The sequence below is a fragment of the Chelon labrosus genome, assembly GCF_963514085.1.
Source record: "Chelon labrosus genome assembly, chromosome: 14".
Taxonomy (NCBI): domain Eukaryota; kingdom Metazoa; phylum Chordata; class Actinopteri; order Mugiliformes; family Mugilidae; genus Chelon; species Chelon labrosus.
In genome coordinates this window covers 13334531-13355423 of record NC_140347.1, presented here as the reverse complement: position 1 = coordinate 13355423, position 20893 = coordinate 13334531, and the positions used below count along the sequence as shown (strand labels likewise).

The 20893-nt window shown below is 43.9% G+C and overlaps 1 protein-coding gene across 4 annotated transcripts in view; it reads left to right on the top strand.

The window, feature by feature from the left end:
- utrn (utrophin) overlaps positions 1 to 20893 on the top strand; it is a 178538-nt gene that overhangs the window by 111919 nt on the left and 45726 nt on the right. For all 4 annotated transcript variants that reach the window (XM_084560255.1, XM_084560253.1, XM_084560254.1 and 1 more), the window contains exons 57-63: positions 489 to 618; positions 3909 to 4177; positions 5058 to 5204; positions 7828 to 7906; positions 9030 to 9090; positions 16766 to 16827; positions 18778 to 18852. In XM_084560255.1, the coding sequence (XP_084416381.1) occupies positions 489 to 618; positions 3909 to 4177; positions 5058 to 5204; positions 7828 to 7906; positions 9030 to 9090; positions 16766 to 16827; positions 18778 to 18852 (823 nt within the window). The remainder of the gene's footprint in view (positions 1 to 488; positions 619 to 3908; positions 4178 to 5057; positions 5205 to 7827; positions 7907 to 9029; positions 9091 to 16765; positions 16828 to 18777; positions 18853 to 20893) is intronic.

The following is a 20893-nucleotide window of genomic DNA, read 5'->3' as shown; positions in this document are numbered from 1 at the left end:
GTCGCTGCTCAGCTCTCGGAGCTCTCTCTGCTGCTGACGCTCTCAACAAAGCTGCTTCCCATCTCTCTCTTTATCTTACGTCTCGCTGTTTCTCTTAATAGGCGAAGACTCGATAGGAAAACGTGTTTTGTTGTGCAGCGATCACCTAATTAGCTGCTGAGAGCATTGTTTATCGCGTTCATAAGCTGGACGTAAACATCTGCTCTCACTCTTTGGTCGTATATGCGTGATAGAGTCATGAGTGCCCTTTTCGTAGAACAATAAAAGCCAGATTTAAGCAGAGCTGGTTGATTAGTATGTATATATTTCTGTGTTGGTGGTAATCTGGACACAACGTCCTATTTAAAACACTCCAGGTTCATAGTAATTATATTATTTATGACTTTCTTATGTTCTCTCTTGCAAGTGTTCTCTATTAGACAACTCAGCTACTTGGATAGCACACTTTCTTACTTTCTGTTATTTAATTCTGGTGTTTTCTCCTGCAGGTGTTACGGTCTGAGCTGAAGGAGCGGGAGCACTTGGTAATCAGTACTTTGGACCAGGCCAGGACGTTTCTCGCTGACCAACCCATTGAGGGTCCCGGAGAGCCACGCAAGAACCTGCAGCCAAAGACAGGTTTGTTCCAGTTTCATATAACGTCATCTCTTTAAGTGCTCGAACTGAATAGGGGGGAAAAAAAATGGGAGAAGTCCTGGAAGCCTATTTTGAAATGATGAGAGTTACTTAAACTGTCTTTGCAGTACCACTTAGTCAATCGAATGCTTTTCGTGCTCTTTTTTCCTCCTAATTTATCAGATTTCAGTATAATTATGGCTCATAATAAGCTTCAGTTGGTCTCATCTTGTGCGAGTGCAGTAAATCTCTTAGTATCATTCCCTCATTCATCACTTTATAAGTACTGGTGTATGGTTTTTATGTATACTCTATCTTAGTTTAATCTGTATGTTTTTCACATGAATCATTTTGTGTAGCTGTCATTTACACACCTGTACGGTCTGATTGCGGACAGACAAGACTTCTCAAACACTTCTGTATCGCTGTTCTTGTTAACAGTTTGGAAAGGCACAGGCCTTTCTGTTGCGAGCCAACTTCACAGACGGACTGTCATAACGCTTATAAAATGCCCACATCTGCCACTAGTACCTCATCGGACACCGTTAAGTCTGAATTGGAAGTTATTCGGCCACATGCGTATAGCTTAAAATCTGGCAACGTGGCATCTGGACTCTCAGAAGATCAAGACAAAAGACGATCGTGCAAGAAACTAGCTGATTTTGCACATTACCCAGACATCTAATGATGTGGTCACACTAGTGACGCTAAAGCAGCAGGTGTTTTTCAGTGGAAGTTGCAATATTAAGCGACAAACGTGGCCCTACAAGTCAACGTTGAGCCGGCATTAACTCTTTTTGCAGCGCTCCAATCATGCAGTCAGCAATTCACATGTTGCTTTACTAGTTCATCAAGCAACATCAGTAACACTTCATTGGCTTCTTGGCAGTTTAATAACTGTTGCCGCTTGTAGCATGAACTATGCTTTCAGACTCCTCTGTAAGAAGCTTAAAGAGGAACTACTGTTTTTTACAACCTGGATAAAATACGATCTTTTACTCACCCATATAACTTTGGTGTAATTCGTATTCCTTCGGGAGATAATTAGATCAGTGTATATCCATATAGTGGGAGTGAATGGGGCACCGAAATGCAGCCTCTAAAAAGCGCATTATCTGCCGTGAGACTCGTTCATTTCACCAATGTTTTGTTATCGTGCTATTTCCCATTGAGTCCAGAGTTACTTCTTATCATCATCCGGGGTCTGTAGATTGACCTACAGGCCCTGGATGATGTCTTCTGACATGGATGATGTAGTCTCTGAGTGCCGCGCGCAATCGCGACAGGCTTGTTTACCTGTAATTTGCTACTGCTAGATTTTTGCAACATGGCTGAATATTTTTCCGATTCTGAGGTTGTAGAGGAACCATAGCAATAGCAAGTTATAGGTAAACAAGCCGACCGTCGCAGGTTTCGGTGCCCCAGTCACTCCCACATAATCTCAGAGTCAGCCATGTTGCAAAAAAACTAGCAGTTTTTTTCTCCAGTCACTCCCACTACATGGATATACGCAGATCTAAATCTCTCCTGAAGGGATATGAATTACACAAAAGTTATGTGGGTGAGTAAACGACCGTATTTTATGCCAGAAATAAGGTCCAGGTTGTAAAAAACAGTCGTTCCCCTTTAAAGAAGCTAATCAGAAAAATTTCACATTCAAGAAGTCATGTTTCAGAAGCATGTAGCTAATCACAGCCAACAGCTTGTCTTTAAACTATATGTTAAGAAACCCCATTCACTAAAATCTGAGTTGTTGGTAATACAAACATATAATAGGCAAGAATTAAACATGCATCCGCTCATTCATCATTCCCACACTGCCTCCCTGCCCGGTGAGATTCAGCAGGGAAGTCTCAGTTAAGTCAGCACATCTCCCTTCGAAGTAAAACCCTACTGTGTAAATAATTAAACCAACCCAAGGGGCTGTGTAGGGGTGTGGTGAGACTTCAGAGCGCAGACCCATAGGCTTGCTGGCTGTGATCTTTGATGCGGATATCAAAGCGCCGTCTCATTGTATAAATAGATAAAAAGCTGATTTAGGATGAGAGGATACGCTCGTTGTGTAATCAGAGGAGACTGAAGTTCTTGGAGTGACACTCCAGCTTTAATTGTGTTGCAATATCTCTCTTAGTGTTTTATTTTCGTTTCATCAGTGCAGGTTTTATTGTTTTGCTTGTACATCGCATTCTTGATTAAAGGCGGACGCCGTCTGACTGTGTGTGTCTGCGTGAGGTCTGCACTGTATGTGCTGCAGTTGTCAGACCGAGTGTGCACGCGGAGAGGGGGAGGGGATAAAGAGAGGAGACTGCAGAGGTGCAACAGGTGAAGACGGTAATTCAGTCACTACCCTGGAGACGAGACCTTAGAACTCCTGAACGCTGCTCATCTTTCTGTGCAGTTAAAACTGTCATTCAGGGAGCAGCTTCCTCTGACCACTCTTTTCTTTCTTTCTGCTCTTATTGCATCTTCCAATATATCACAATCATCCTGTCCTCTCACCTTTCCTGCCTTTCTTGTCCCCTAGAGCCCCCCGTCTCTCTCGTTTGGTCACTTTCATCATACCTGGAGTACCTACACTGATCAGCCACAACATTAAAACTACTGACAGGAGAAGTAAATAACACTGACAATCTTGTGACAATACAGTGTTCTGCCAGGAAACTTTTGGACCTGGCATTCATTCGTGTGGATGTTACTTAGACATGTAGCACCCACCTAGACCAGACCAGGCACCCCCACCCCAGAGCAATGACAGGTGTTGACCTGGCCTCCAAATTCACTAGATCCCAAACTGATCAAGTATCTGTGGGATGATCCTAAGAGGACACCACAGGAGACCCTCAAAAGGCCCATGTTCATTCTCTGATGAGTCACAACTGTTTTGGAGACACAATGGAGACTTCTGTTTTTCCTTACTTACTTCGTCTTTTCATTCTCTGTTCTCGTCTTGAATTTTACCCATTTGCCTAAAATAAAACCAGACAGAGGACATAGTGGAAAATAATGTGCGAGAAGAATTACACAAATTACAAATTTGGGCACTTATGTCTGACTAGGGATACGTTTGGGAAAATGAAGATTAGATTACTCTGTGGTTGAGTAAGTGAGTCTGAAATGAAATTATCTGTTCCGTCTGGAAAACAGTTCTGTTGCTGAAGAACTTGAGAAATCTAAAGTAAGAAAAAGTCCTAACGTTATAGGCCGAGGGGAATTTGTTCTTGCAAATATCCTTGTGTGCGAAAGTTTGTATCGAAGAGTAATAAATGATGAAAACTGCCTTTCTCATCTTTCAGACCTCACACCGGAGGAGAAGGCTAGGGTTTTGGCCCGCGCTATCCGCAAGCAAACCGGCGAGGTGAGGGAGCGGTGGGAGCGTCTGAGGGGCCACGTGGGCGGCTGGCAGAGTCAGGTGGAGCGAGCCTTGGAGCGTCTCCAGGAGCTTCAGAGCTCCATGGACCAGCTTGACCTGCGGTTGACTCGCGCAGAGGAGGCCAAAGCTACTTGGCAGCCTGTGGGGGATCTGCTGATCGACTCTCTCCAGGACCATATCGATAAAACCACGGTGAGTGAGAGAGAAAGCGGCGCTGCGTGCAGGGTGCGCTATTGTTAATGCACCGCAGACGTCAAGTCAGGAGTTAGGTTAGGTTACAGTTCAGCTCCTCTTCGGCGCATCACATCTTGTTTTTCATGCAGACTTTTCGCCCAGATTTAGTTCTAGTTTCAGTTGCTGGCGTGTCATAAATCACTGTTTCAGACTTCATTTCAACAAACCTCTCTGCTGTTATTTTCGGAACAAAACGCTCCTTCCTTTTGACCATGTACTCAGGTTTGATGATCCTCTGTCTTGTCTGTTTGCAAATGCTACTCATCAAAACTGGAGGATGTCTTCTCTCAAAGAGACCTGGCCAAAAAAAACAAGCAGTACATTCAGTGAACAAGCATAAAAATCATTTATGATAAACAGTAAGCGCATAAATAAGGAGTGACAAAAGAGAAATAGGGGAGAGAAGAGAAACAGTGGTGCTGAAAATAGTCAAGTCACGAATCACAGGCTCAAGCGTTACATTCATTTCACTGTTTGTTACCTCTTCTGTCCCTGTAGTAGAAGCTGTCTGGCCAAGTATATTTCTTAATATTGATGTCTTTTAAAACTGTCTTTTAATAGATTAGATTGCACTCGACTCCAATATGGGACGCAAGTAGTACAGTATTTGTGCATTAATAATTAGTGATATCGACAGCCACAGCGGAGACTTAAAATGCAAATTAAAGCACAACAAATCTCAATTTAAAACTCCAATTAGAGATAATGAGGTCAAACAAGAAAAAGATAGACGTTAATTACAACAAAACCGATCCGAATCAACATCCTGTCTGACAGAAACTCAATGACAATTACACAGACTAAGCTTTTAATTGTGTTACAAACTTTTCCGGCGCAGACCTTCAGAGAGGAGATCGCCCCGCTACGCCAGGACGTCCGCATCGTCAACGAGCTTTCCGCCGAGCTGACGCCGCTGGACATCCAGCTGTCGTCCACCGCCTCCAGGCAACTGGACCAGCTCAACATGAGATGGAAACTTCTGCAGGTACCTTTAAATCCTCCTCAGTCCTCTGCGGATGTTAGAGCAGGTGTGGTTCGAGTGCTTTGTCCGCACTTTTGTGAATCAATGCCGTCTTAACCGTGTCTTCCTGTTCTCTCATTCTCCTGCTGCCTACTTGTGTTTTTAGTTTCTTCCACTCTGTGCCAATTTTACTTTCCGTCAGCCGAACACCCGGGGGGGGACTGAGAGTTGTCCCTCTACCTGTGTACCTCGTCGCGTTTGAACACGAGCTCTGTGTTCAATGCGACACTTTGTCACTACACATCAATGGACACTGTTGTCGCGGCACGCCAGTCACATTCTTGGCGCTCCGCGTGCTTGATAGTCTTGGTCTGATCCGCTGTGAGTGGAGCATGTATCTCAGCCCTGGAGGGAAACTCATGGAGAAGTCTCTTTTTTGCAAGTTATCACAGGGAACGGAGAAGAGACGGCGGCTGTTGGTGAATTATGCCGGGAAAGAGTTGCAGTTGAGTTTGTGGCACGAAAGTGTAACATTTGACAAATGCAAATCATTGAGCACTGTAATGTATTTCAGTCGCATGTCCCTGCGTCTTCATTGGGGATGTGTTTAAGTTTAGACTTTTCATCTGTTGGTACTGTTTTCAAAAAAGATGCAGTGATAACTTAGTGAAATTGTGTGCGACTCTGATTGGACAGAAGTAGAAACCTTATGACTGATGCCTGTGATTCCTGTGGTGTCGAGTGGTAGGAGGACTGAATACAGGTCAGACCGTCCAGCTGTGGTGGCATCAATTTGCAGGACACCGGGCTGAAGCAAATGGACCATGACTTTAGAAACACTTTGATAAAAAACTTTTTTTATTATTAAAAAGAACTGTGGCAGACAGCATAGTCAGTGTGGATAAATTAGTCGAGAGTGTGGGCTCAAAAAAAGGCACATGGAGAGCAGTTATGTGGAGGAAAAATTGAATCTCGGAAACCTTTTTTAAGTGTGACACTGCGGTCGAGCAAAACTTGGGTAGCTGGGCTAATTTGTAGCCTGGTGATATATCCCATGTACCGTACAGACGCACACTAACGGCCTTTTTTTGCCCGGAGAGCGACCATAACTCTGACACTGAGTCAGAGGAGGCCAGAGTCCCTAATAAGCCGGGTCCGACTGTGTAGTTTGATGATTTGGTTTTGATTTTCAGACAGCTACCATCTTCCTTTCTGTGGGACACCGAGCATAATAGTCATTAGCAGCCGAAAAGAAGCTTACCCGGCGGCTTTTGTGCGCCCATTTCCCCGGATCCCTGTGTGGACGTGTGTGATCTGGCGGCCCTAATGCCTCCGGTGCCCGTGGGCATGTGCGAATCTCGGTATTACAGGCTGCCAGTGCTGCCCTGCAAGCCGACAATCACGTACAGCGGGGCACAGGTGCACTGCCAGGGAGGTCGATACACAGCTTTCAAAGGAGCGCAGGACTGAATGTTTGTTATTGATAAGCTGTATGAAGCTCTGCCTCTCGCGCACTGCATCTAAAAGCCTGGACATACCGAAACCGACATTAAAGAGCTGCCGGTAATAAAGGGCGACTGTGTCGTCAGCTGGCACAGTGCGTTCTGCACCTGTGTGAAAGGAAATAACTCTTCATAGCAGCAGCTGGAGGTAGACGGTATTCATCCTTCAAAAGGGGAAACCTGGAAGAGGTGCTGTTAGCTAGGAGGCTTGGAAGAACTGCAAACCGCTGTGCAGAGCTGACCTATCCTCAATCCTGCTGATCAGTCGGTCTGCAGCTTATTACTTCTAGATGAGTTAAAGATGAAAAATGAGAAGTTTCTCTGCGTGCCCTCCTAACATTTGTTCATTTTCGTCACTTTTTGTCTCAGTTCTTGTGCGTCGGTTCACGAGGTAATCGGCAAATGAATCTCTATCTTAGCAGTGAGTGGATTTGATCATAGGCAGGTGTTATTTTTTCCTACCCGCTCTCCTCTTCATCTCTCTTTGTCATTCCTGTTCCGGTTAAGATAAATCATCAGCAAAGCAAAGGGCACAGTTTGTTTTCTGGCTGCCTGAACGCTGCTGTTTTTACCTCTCTGCCTCATTTGGCTTCTCATCTGTTCCCCCTGCGTTCTTACTGTAATATTTTTACTCTCGTGTCGGATCAAGTAACTGTCGCCAGGAATTTGGATAATATATATGCCAGTTACAACACAATTGTCTTCAGCAGATGCCTAATATGTGACCTGATGCGTCTATTTCTGTGCATGTTTGCTTGTATCTCCATCCAGTATGTTTATTTGTAGACTGCTGCTGCTTAGTATTGTACATATATAAGTATCTAAGGTTGCTCAGTTAGCAACTAAACTGCCTAGCATTTCCAAACAATGTTAAATGTTATGGCCTGCACATATATTGCCTGTAAATTCATTCTTAATATGATATTGTATATTTTTCCACCTCTATTATAGAAAGATTTTTTTGTTTTGTTTTGTTTTTTTTTTCAACAGAAAGCCCACCTCTAATTTAATTGCCCTGAAATTGAATTTATTCCAACCATGACGCAGAGTTCAGCCACTGTAAAGTTCTGTCTCTGCGAAGCCCTCTCTCTCTCTCTCTCTCTCTGACTCTTCTCATTCCTCTTGTGTGTGTGGTCCTTGTGCAGGTGGCGGTGGAGGACAGACTGAAACTCCTTCAGGAAGCCCACAGAGACTTCGGTCCCTCCTCACAACATTTCCTCTCCAGTGAGTACAGAGCAAATGAGCAATTTTTGGGCGACTTGGGTCATTTGTCCCCCCCCCCCGCGCCCGTCTCCTCGTCTCCAGCTCTTGGGGCTGCCGGGGTGGATATGTGCACACTCATACGCTCAGTTTGCAGACGTTGCACTACTCTTGAATAATGCAGGGCTTAATTACAGCTCTCCACTCACTCGCTCCTCTCTCTCTCCACCTTTTAGAGTGGTCATTACCAAAACAGAGAGGCAAACGCGCGACTGTGAACATTAAACAAAGCAGCTCTGTGCCTCTTTCCCCCCTTTCGTCATTTTCAGTAATCACGCGGCAATTAGCGTTCGCTCGGCTCCACGTCAGACTCAAAATGGACGTCGTGTGATTCAGAGCAGGTGGCGGGCTCGGCCGCCGTGCTGCATCACCGACGGACGTGAATTTACCAAGCAGGAGCCGCTGAGCCCGGCAGCTGCACCAGACAAAACACCACTCTGTCTCTTCTTTCATCTTCCTGGCGCTGCCACACTATCTCCTCCATCGCACATTGGCTCTCATTACACTAGTAGCTTAATATTCCCTCAGGGATCAATAGAGTACTGCGTTCTTATCTCGCCCTATCCATCTCGTACAGCTCCCAATCTCGCTTAATCTCTTTCTCTTACTGTCGTTTCATCTCTCTGTGTGAACGTGGAGCGGTGTCAAGGAGGAGGGGAAGTGGGAGGGCCGTAAATCAGACAACATTTCTGTTTCTTATTGCTCTTGAGAGCTTCTCAAGTCTTATTTGGCTGCTTTTAGAACTGTATCTGCTTCCCGTTTACAAGATTTCCCTATCCATATTGTTTTTTTTTATATATTTTTTCGTGCTCGCAAAGATTCACATTTTCCTGTGCTCTCATGTTTTTTCATGGCTTATTGTCTCCCTCCTCATTCTTTCTACCCATTTAAGTACATCCATTTATTTTTTCCCCCTCAATTTCATGCTCTGTAAGAGTCTTCCCTATATAACTAGATTATGTTATTATGGAAGTGTAAGATGTTTGAATTATTTCAAGTCAAGCTCCAAACACAAAAGGCATTACTTGACGTCATGGTGAAATTGTTTATTAAGATGTTTTTTTTGTCTCTCTCTCTCTGTCTGCAGCGTCTGTACAGCTTCCGTGGCAACGTGCAGTTTCACAAAATAAGGTTCCTTATTACATCAAGTAAGTTCATAAAGCCCTCAGTGTGCTTGTGTCTTAGTGTGTGTGTCAGTGACTTTTGTGCAGTGGTGGTTAATTCAAGTTTAATGCCATAGTAATTTCAAGAAATGATTTCCTTTGGTTGGTATTTATCTTCCCTTTCCTATTATTGAGCTACCTTTTGTTTGGCATATAAGCTTTTAACACAATGCAACTTCTCTTTATGACCCCTCGTCACAGTGTGCATATCTGAGAGAGATCCAAGACGGATTCAGTCTACTGTAGATCTATAACTTGTGAAACTTTTTAAAATAAGGACTTAATTATTGAAAAAGGTAATTTAAAGGCCATGATCTCTAAAGCCCCGTCCACATATAAAGTTGGGTTGCTCATTGCCTGTCACTCCCAGGAGCTACGTGTTCAGTGGACCCTCTTGTATATTTCCTACTTCCAAAAATTTTTGGATGAAACACGCAGAACATGAAAATATGACTTGTGAATGGATGGAGCTAGCTCTTTTTTCCATCACTGAAATACTGTCAAGGACACAGCCAGCTCTGTCTGGGTTCACCTCACGCTCCGAACCCGATATCGGTGTGGAGAATTTGATGTTGGCAACATAAAGGGGAACTACTGTTTTTTTACAATCTGGACCTTATATCTGGCATAAAATACGGTCGTTTACTCACCCATATAACTTTTGTGTAATTCATATTCCTTCGGGAGATAATTAGATCAGCGTATATCCATATAGTGGGAGTGACTGGGGCACCGAAACGCAGCCTCTAAACTGTAGGTCAATCTACGGATGATGATGACAGCTAACTCCGGACTCAACAGGGAATAGCACTAGTGTATCATAACAAAATATTGGTGAAATGAACGAGTTTCGCAGCAGATAATGCGTTATTTAGAGGCTGCGTTTCGGTGCCCCATTCACTCCCACTATATGGATATACGCAGATCTAATTATCACACAAAGGAATACAAATTACACAAAAGTTATATGGGTGAGTAAACGACCGTATTTTATGCCAGAAATAAGGTCCAGGTTGTAAAAAAACAATAGTTCCCCTTTAAGTTGCGGACAGTGTCCTTGTGGTCAACGTTTGGGGAAGTCTGCGTTATGTCATATGTCAATCAACTGTGTCAGCTGCTCGCTTTTTGCGTCTGTCATCGTTACAACTGCCTACATTGTTGCCACATTGCGGCCTGTCTCTTCTTTTGTGTACGCCCCTTTAGTCGTACAGGTTGGGATAATCAAAGTTCGCGTGGTGTTTGTTAATTTTAAGTGGCCTTGTTGTAGACCTGGGTGTTGGCAGCGTGGTGCTAATGGAGTATAATGAAGTTTTTGATTTTGCATTTTTAAAATATTCCTAGCTGACGGTGAAATAGTGCATTATCTCAATCATTATCTGCTGGCCAGACAAGTCTTCCAGTGACCTTTAATGTACAGTTTGTCAGCTAGGTCACGTAGCTGTTGTTCCATTAATTTTCTGTACACGTACTGTACCTAAAAGTCTTTCTTGCAATTAGGAACTTCTTTCTGCCTATTTTCTCCTCTCGGTAAATTAACATTCAAGCTGTTCTGCCTGCACATTTCTCATTCAGTTCAACATTAGCACCTCCTTTTGAATAGATAATACCTCGCCAAATCCCGGGACAGCTTCCCTCTTCCTTACAGTGTCTATAATGACTTTAGCTAGACGCCTTGCTTCTCATTCTGATTTTATTTTTTTTTTTTTTTGCCAAACTGGGCCAAACAGCAGGTTTCTGCTCAAAACAGGCGGAGAGAAGATTTGTGTTGGTGGTAGTCAGGACAGCTTCTCAGGAAAATGTCAGTGTTGGAAATGTGACGCGCCTCATTATCCAGAAAAACACGCTACCATATGTCAGTAAACTGCTGCTTAACCAAACCTGCATTCGGCCTTATTTTAGACAGGTGCTCAGAAAATCTCCGGGCAGCAGTTTTCATTTATCATTTGTCAGCTCTGCCGTCTTTGCTCCTTTCCTCCTCGATCCTGTTGGAATACTGTTACTGCCTTGCTTTATTATTTAAGGCGATAGAAGGGGTGTATTTTTTAGGGTTCCCCCCATTAAATCTCCCTGTGCCTTGAGTCTAAATGTCACTGTCAAATGGCCGTTTAAAAGAAACATACCAGCATGTAATAAAAGCTTCCGCTATGAAGATTCACCGGTGTAGTCTGTTATGTTTAGTATGGTCAAAGTTACAACTTTGAAGACTTAAAAGAACTAAATAATACAGTAGTAATACCTAATAAAACAGCTAAATAGACAATTTCCCTATTAGAAACAATACTAAATAGATAGAACCTAGATGTTTGGATGAAAACCAATGAACAGAATGACAAGCATTACAAATCATGGACCGTTCCATGTTTTCACATCTTTTGTTTTGAAGATATGAGTAATGTCAGTCCCATCATCAAGACAAAGAAAGAGGGGTAGGAACACCTGCGCTTTGTTTTAGCCTGCAGCCTGCGCCAGAGGGGGTTCACAGATGAAAGCCAGACAGCAAACGACTCGAAGGACAAGGCTTATAACTTTAGAGTCAACAACAGCCCCGACATCACAGATGCGCCCGGCCGATGAACCTGCATCCGCCCACTCACACAAACAAAACACGTGTGCGCAAGGGCATTCGCACAGAGCGGGGCTCGCGCATTTGTTTTTTGTTTTTTTTACGGGCACGGGGTAACGGCGCGTGTGCTCGTGGCGGCGGCGAGAAAACAACTTGCACGCACCCAACTAGAACCAGGCTGAAACTCGACTGCGAGCGCACGCCATATGTTCGGCCGATCCCTCGAGGTTGGCTGCACCAGGTTGTCTCTTGCCAAGGCAGCGCTCGTGTTAGCACTAAATTGCCTCTCAGAAAGAAGCAAGGGAGGGGGGGGGGAAAAACTTTAACTTTGACCGCACTGCGTGGTCTTTCCATAATTTTAAAATGAAGTTAGTTAGCAGCAGTACACTCAACTCATCCCTCACACGCTCATGAAAGCCCTCTTAATTTGCTGTTTGAAGTGAACGCTAAATCCATCTCCAGGACTAATCACAGGTCGCTTTCAGTGCTGTGACGTCCTCGGGACGCCCGCGTCGGTCTCTGACATGCTCATTTCCGAAAACCCCTCCTTGTATCCTCTTCCATCTCCTCTCATAGTCTGTCTCTTTTCTTTGCGCCGACAAAGGGCCTCTGATTAAAACTGCGGCGTGTCCACCCCCTGCAGTGAATGAGTTCATCTGACATATTGGAGGGGGGAATCAAGCGGCTTCACGCGAGTTTTGGCTCATGCTGGCAACCTCGTATGCTGCCTCATTTCACCCATTCTAGGGTTTTCTTCCCCCATTTCTGCAAAGTTTACAGTTTCTCTGCAATCCCAAACTCTTGTGATTACACTGTCAGTCTGTTTTTTGTTGGAAGACATTTGGTGCTGTGAAAAGGCAGAAGAGATGGACTTTCTATTCATGAGTGGACAAAGTGCTCCTCATAATGGCTCGATTAAAAAGTTTTAATCCCCCAGCGGTCTGGACTGTTCCTAAAAGCAAAGAGAGGCGGAGGTGGTGCGGTTAAAGCCGGAGAAAGACACAAGATGTCAGGTGGTGAATGAAGGCACTTATCACCTGTCACAGACACTCTGTGATAAGTTTGGCAGGCTGCTGTCAGCCGAGAGGAAAAAAAAACTTTCTGATATCTTCCTATTGCCACCTAAGACACTTCACTAATTCTGTCTCATCTGAGATCCAGATAGGCTAGTGATCATTCACCTGCCGGCTCATGATTATTCATGGCCGCCTCTTGAGTGTGTGACAGTGACAAAGTCCTGCCATCAAAGGAAGTGTTGTGTAGAAGAAGTGGTCGGCTGGTGTTGTTGCCTTTGTTTTTACGAGATCACCCTGAACCGCGCTCGGACTGTGAATGTGTCCCGTAAAGATTTAGCCATTACGTTCTGTTCTTTAATTCCACAGTTGCGATAAACAACCGACCAGCCACAACATTAAGACCACCACACTGACCATCTTGTGACAATTCGTGTGTTCTGCTAGGAGACTTTTGCACCTGGGATTTGTGTGGATGACATGAAAAACAGCACAAGGTGTTGACCTGGCCTCTTAATTCACTAGATCCCAAACTGATCAAGTGTCTGTGGGATGATCCACGACCCATAGGACCCAAAGACCCAAAGACCCCCACCCTCAGAAGGCCCATGTCCATTCTCTGATGAGTCACAACTGTTTTAGAGGCACAAGGGAGACCTACACAATACTTGAAAGGTGGTCATAATGTTATACCTGATGGGTTTATAATGTGTTATCTGTCTAGAATAGAGGATGGAAAGTTGTACGGTGGTTATGTTTAATTATAGAGCAGCAGAGAAGAAGTGAGTAATTAGCAGAAGCTCTTTAACCTTCAGTGAGACTCCGAGCTGCTGGAAATGGCAACGCCGCACGGAAAAAGGGAATGGCAATTACTCTTGATAAGCTGAATTGTTATTGTGGTGATCCGTTAGTCTAAACGAGTCAGACCGCTCTCTTCTGTCGAAATAGCGTCAGCCGCATGCTATGCCCACTGGGTCAGAGAGACATCTCATATAAAACATCCTGTAAAAGGTTATTTTCCCTCCCCTCGCAGCACCCCAGAATGGCTTCATTAAATTTCATCCCTTTTCCTTCCGTCTGTGACCCCGTTTGATTTGTTGACGCTCATTCCGAGATGTCATTTAATGACTTAACCGAGTGAAAATGTCACATGCGCCGCACGGGACGCGAGCGGTTTCATCTCCAGACGCTCTCGGTTAGCCACCGCCGAGTCAAATCGAGAAAACCGCTAACCTCGATTACAGGCCACCTTCATTTCAGTGTTTCTATTTTAATTCGCCTGACGCAGAGTTAATTTTCTCCTGTGGAGATCACTGCCCTAGAAATTAGAAAGGACCTCTCAGTAGCTGGCAGGCTAATTCTCACATTTGAAGAGCTTGACATATTGGAAATAAATTGCTGAAAACAATGAATTAATCATCTGATGATATTTGATAAATTTTCCGTTGGAATAGAGTTTTTAGAGACTTTAATTTGATTTATATTGGCAGCTTTATTGTGGTGAGCATAAGGGTGTTTTAACAGTTGGCCCTTTGACTGTTGGTGGGTTAGAGGAACAATAGCAGTCTAGAGGTAGCGTGAAAGAGTAGAAAGACACCTACCGTTAGCATCTGTGCTAACATTTGTAGACATTGGTGGCACCTGCACGTCGACTGTACATTTTCACGTTTTTGAGGATTCACAATTTTGAGTTTGAGTCCGTTTTCAGTGTCTTTTTCTGAGGGTTAGTCGACCAGCAATTAAAAGTAGGTGACTATATTTGTTGACTCATATTCTCAGTTAATTTTGGGGAGAAAATCAAATTAACACCAGACGGATGGGGGTGAAAAATTGGATTTAGATAAGTACATAGAGGGATGGGACACCTGCGCTGTGTTTGTGTCTGCGGCTTGGCTCTAGACCTGGGATCAGAGATGAAAGCCGGAGATGAACAATGACTCGCGAGGACAGGCTTCTAACTTTCAACTCGGCAGCAGCCTGTGATCGCGGATGTGCCCCGCCGGTGAACCCGTTCGCTTAGGTTCAAAGGAACTCCGCCGTGTTTGACCAGTCGGTTCCGTCGGGCTGCTGTGGTAGAAGCTGCTTTAACGCTGTCTCCTGGGCTAAACAACCCACCTGAAAAGGATGGTCTCGGTGCTTTTCCGAAGGCGTTTCCGTTTGGTTCATTTGTGGTGTGAAATAAAAACAGACCCCCGGGACCGGATGGGAGTAGGTTTCTGACTTTAGCATGAATTCAAGAGGTAAAAAAACTATTAAATCCATTAGGGATGCACCGAAATGAAAATTCTTGGCTGAAACTGAAAACCGAAAATGGACATTTCAGCGTCACATGTTTTGCAAATCGTTATCAGCGGGTCTTTATACATTTAAATAATACTTTACATATTGAAATACGTACACATGGCAAACAAGCTCGTGCTGGCTGGGGTTGTTTTCAGTGGCCAGATATTCGGTGCATCCCTAAAATCCATTTAATGTTTGTGCATGGTCCATAATCTCTTGACTGTATCAGTTATGTATTTTACAAAGATCTGGTTCATGATATAAATCCATGTGAACACAAATCACATTACAAGGGCAATATCGATGTTAGATCTGAAAGACTTCACACTGTCCTGTGAGTTCAGTGTGGGGAAGCTGCAGTAAGCGCCTGTAGGAAGCTTTCAGATTGAAAAGCAACTGGTTTTGTCCGTTGCTCTTTTATACGATGCCTCCTCTCTCGCCTATGAACGTTTCCCGCCGCGTTATCTAAACTGTAGCAGCTTTGTAGCAAGTGTGTCATCAGTTTGCTTCTTCTTCTTCATTTTTTTTTTTTACCCCCTCCCTCCTGCAGGACAACAAAAAGATTGCTCAGACGTTACAAAGGGAACGCGTTGATGGGAATATGGTTGAACTTGACAATTCAGTGGTTCTCATCATGGGGCTGCGGATATAAGCGCAAGCTGTCTAATCTTTTTGTTGATGGAAATTCTGTCTGCCTCTTGTTGTGTGTTTGTGTGTTACATAATTGTGCTAGTTCTGTCTTGTCTGCGACGTACCCTTCTACAGTTCAAATAGACAGAAATATATCATGGCGATAGCTGTCGGCCGTTTGTGGCCTGGAGTGTTCTTCTCCCTCCCAGTTACGTATTTGCATGGAGCAAATATCAGCACGTCCCCCGTCTCGAAACCCGTCGACGATTCAGGCGAGCTCCGACCGGGCATTAGCAGTGCTTGCCCAGGTCTGAAAGGGGCTGTTGAATAACGATGAGCATCTGCGCACGAGGAGGGCTTATGCCATCCACTTCGCAGCACTGCAGCTCTCCGTCAGGCTCGACTTTACATCTCGCGCGCCGTCTCCAAGAGAGGCAGCCTCGGCTGAATCCGCAGGGAGTCGTCTCTGCATTCAGATTTTCGTTTCAGAACCTCCAGAAATCTTCTCAAATATTCTGCAGAGATCCGAGTGTGACTTCTGACAATCGAGTTCCTTCTTGAAATGTCATCAAGGCCGGCAGAGCTCGGATAGACACGCCGGTCCTGTGTGTGTGTGTGTGTGTGTGTGTGTGTGTGTGTGTGTTTGAAGGCAGCCATGTTTGATCAGTTTTGGAACAGGTTTTATTTTATTTATTTTTGTTAGAGTTATTTTTTCACTGCATTTGGTTTGGTGTTGTTCTGTGTTGTGTGTGCGAGGCTTCGAGTAGAGTAGAGTCTCCTCATGTTTACGGTCCCCGATGTTTGAAAAGACCGATGAGAGGGACTCACAGTATGTGTGTGTTTGTGTGTTTTCTTGTTGTTTCGTTCTTTTACTTTTTCCGTGCGTGGAGCGTTCTCTACCCTCTGCCTCAATTGAGGAGCTGCCGATCAACAATGTTCGCACACATTCAGTGATGGCAAAAAAAAAGTGATGTTAGCCAGCCTAGGTTTTGTGTCGTGTTTTGTGTACCTTGGCAATCAAAGCTGTTTCTTTCTTTGATAAGTGCAGAAAATATTTTTGTGTGTTTTGTAGCTCTTGTCTTCTTTGTGTGTCGAGGCTTTTATTTATTTATTTATGTATTTATTTATTGGGTGCTGCTCAGCCTAATTGTTCTCTTTTTGTGCTTTTCAGTCACCAGACACAGACGACTTGCTGGGATCATCCAAAGATGACAGAGCTCTACCAATCACTAGGTACTGAACAAACTGTTGTTACACTGAATGCCTCACCTTAAACCCCAAAATCTTGGCCTGAGGATCTTGTGCAGTGTTGAGTTGCACAAATCCCCCAAATATATTTTGACGCTTGCCTGGTAGTATTATTAACTCTTCTCTGAGACTTACACCTCCAGTACATTGAAGGTTTAAACCATTTAACAGCAGCATTTATATCCAAAACTGTTTCCCTGCAATCTTTTCAGTGTGTTCTATGCATTATCCAAAGTAGGCGGTTTCTGAAAGTAGATGCTGCTGTTGATTTTAATGTAATTAACAAAATTCGGACGGATATCACTGCACGCAAACATTTTCTTTTGGTTAAAGTGGCTTTTCAAAGAAATTATTAAAGCCTGGCAATATATGGGTATGTTAGGACAAAGGAGTGATTTCCCAAAAGTCAAGTTTTCAAGTTTCACTAACATGCTTACATACATTATGACACATACATTTGCTTCTACTCCAACGTTCTTGGACGGTCATGCAAAGGTGGCTATGAAAGGGTTTGTTTTGTTTCAGAAAACACACATAAAAATGTAATGTAATGTAATGTAATGTAATGTAATGTGCTGACGGACTCTTTAGGACCTGGTAATACGGCTGGTCAGTATTTTTTCATTAGGATTCTGATAACATTTCCAGAGCTGATAAATTCCCAGACTCTTCAAACTTTATGAGCCCCTCTGAGCAACTGACTAAGGACCTAAAATAAAGCTAATTGATGCCTTCAACGGCCGTGCAAATTTATCAGCCCTGTCCGCTGGTTCAGACCGTGGTTAATAAAGAGAAGACCAACAAATCTTTCAGATGAAGCCCCGCATTTACCGACGGACACACATGACTGCACCAGGGCTGCAGGCAGCTTCAGTGAACATAGGAGTGATGGTGCAGGACCTACATGAAAACTAAATGCAATATTATCAAAAAAAGACACGGTAAAGACTGCACAGTAGCTTCTGGGTAAACCACGGTGGCTTGGTACACAATCCCCACGAGTATATCTGCATAAAATCCCAGTGCATGGAAACGTCATGCCGTCAGTCAATCTGAAAAGCAGTTTGAACCCTCAACAGGATCCCATACATACGTCAAAATCCACCATGAATTATTTCAAGAAAGGCAAGCTGAAGCTCGTGGAGGGGCTCTAACAGTCCTCTGACTTGAACACCAGTGAAAATCTGTGGGTAGATCTGAAACATGCTGACAGCCTTAAAATACTTCAGAACTCAAAGTGCTCCTTGAAGAAGAAGAAGCAGTTTAAGATTCCTGACTCACAAGTAGAAAAGACTCTTAGCTGCTAGCTGTGATACCTTCCTGCTGTGATAGCAGCCAACGGAGGGGGTAACTAAGTGCTGACTCAGTAGGGGGCATAACCTTTTCCACATGATGCTGCAATCACTTTTTTTTTTCTTACTTTTAAAGTTGATGAAATGAAATTAACATTCAAAGAAAACCTCACTTTAAATGCCAGGTGTTTTACTCCTTTGCATTTAAAAAAAATTTGCTAAATGTACACGTCTGGCTTGAAAATCATACCCTGATCTCCTCTCCTGCTGGTCTAATATCCATACTCATGTCTGCGCCCCTGTGGGATGATGGCTACGACTGAGCAGCCCGACAGGTAATAAGCTGTGAAACTTTGGGAGCGCTTGCTGTAGGGCAGCAGCTCAACAAATAGCACCGGCGCCCACTGAGACAGGACTCACTAACCTAATTACACAGTCCACATTAGCACGCCCTCCCCTCAGCCGTCTCCTCAGACAATAACCAACAGATAGTCAGATTTGACTGGGGACCGAGGTCGCGTTTGCGTTGCCCGGGAGGCAGATTCCTGCTGCATTTTGTTTTCCCATTTCCTGCCTCCGTTTTTTTCTCTTTGTCCACTCACCTTTCATCTCTCCCTCTCTTCCCCCGTCTCCCTGCCTGTAGCGGACTTGAACAATGTGAGATTCTCCGCATACAGAACAGCCATGAAGATTCGCAGACTACAGAAAGCACTGTGCTGTAAGTAACACACACTAACACCTTAACACCTACAGGCCTGCTTCTTTTGAAGTTTGGGTACGGCGAGGGGGACTCGGTAATGATTTGCCAGGTGCGGTGCCAGAACAGCGCGGGAGCCAAGCATATTTTGGCTTTAAAATTACACACACTGCAAGAATATGTGTGCATGATATTTTTTCCATGCAGAGTCACAGCTGGTGCTTGTGTCGAGCCTGTTGAGCATAGCATCATTTGCTGTGCACAGGTGGGATTTTTTTTTTCCCCAACATTTTTCTCAACAAAATTCAGGCTTTGATAAAGATGGCCATTACCTACGGTCTCAGGTGGCTATTAACCCCGTCTACACACACGCACACACACTTATATGCACACACACTGCAGGTGCACATGGACTCTCCTCTTGCAGCAGCTACTTGGTCCTCCACACGGTGTAATAATGGTGACAAATGTTAACTATTATCCAGCTGTTGACATTATTATCACGACACACACGGCGAGCCCACGACGCTCATTTACATCCTGCTGTTTGAAGAATGTGCGTGTGTGTGTGTGTGTATAAAGCAAACTACGAGAAGTACACCATGTCTCAGATGTGTGTGTGTGTGTGTGTACCTGAATAATCGTGGGTATCAAAGTGTGTTATTGTGTTTGTTAGCCGTTAATGAGTTTGAATGATTCAGGCGTTTTCTATCTTACTTACTATATTGCTTCTCCGATGGTGTGTGTTTGCGACGGGAATGCATTAGCCTGAGTGATTTGGACTCGGGGCGCCGCAATTCAATTTCATCCATTAGATTAGAACAGTCACAGCCCAAAAATCACACTCACAAACACCCACAGACACAGCAGAAGGATCAGTAGTTATTAGTTATTAGCCTGGATTTATGTGGAATCTCTGAGCTGGGGGTGAATGTCTGTGGTTGTGTGTCGTAGAGAGAGAGCGACACACGCACACGCACACGCGTGACAGGGCTACTATAAAACGGCTAATTGGGTTAAGTCTGTGCCAAAGGGACTGGTGAAGCACAAATGAAGCTTGCGCTGCATCCCGCTAATGTGCCACAGCCTTTTCGGCTCTGTAATGACAAAAAGTAAAGTTTTGCTTTCTGATAGCACGTCTGCCTTTGTTCCATGTGGATTACTCCAGCTATTAGTGCTGTTTCGGGAACAAAGGGCAAAAGTGATGTGAGGTTTATGATGCTTACCCAACTAAAAACTACTTATACAGTATATGGCACATAGAGTAGGATTGAGTTTTGTATCAGTCCATCTTTAAATTACCGCAATAACGCAGGTATTGGACTTAGAGACAAACAGCAGTATGAATATTAAACGTAATGTTTTTGAGACGTGGCATTCTGCGGACAAATGTATGTAAGATTAAATAATGTATCAGCGAATAAATCTAATTTTACTTTGCTAGCTAGCGCTTATAAAGTTAAGCTAGTTGACGTTACATCTGGAATCATTTCCTTCGGGTTTCGACTAACGCTCTTTAAATAAATGTAAATCTCCACGGTCTAAACATCATGAGTACAAACATCAGGTTTTTAAAAAGTGGGAGTAACGTAAATATTTATGACTGAACAACACAAATAGCTTATCATGCTAAGTGAGCTGTCCATGCCGTTTTCTCCGTCAGGTTAAATTTAGTACAGGACAGGTGAGCGACAGGTGAACGTGCAAAAATCTTTCCAATTCATTATGGGACTGTGGCGGTGTAAATTAGACCCTGACGAGCCGCCATAGTATTGACATTGTATGGTACATGCTTTCAACCTGTTATTTCTGGCATAAAATACGGTTGTTTACTCACCCATATAACTTTTGTGTCATTTGCACTCGTTCGGGAGATAATTAGATCTGCGTATATCCATATAATGGGAGTGACTGGGGCACCGAGACGCAGCCTCTTAATAACACATTATCTGCACGAAACTTGTTCATTTCACCAATATTTGTTATGATATGCTAATGATAGTTATATGGGTGAGTAAACGACCGTATTTTATACTAGAAATAAGGTCCAGGTTGTATAGAA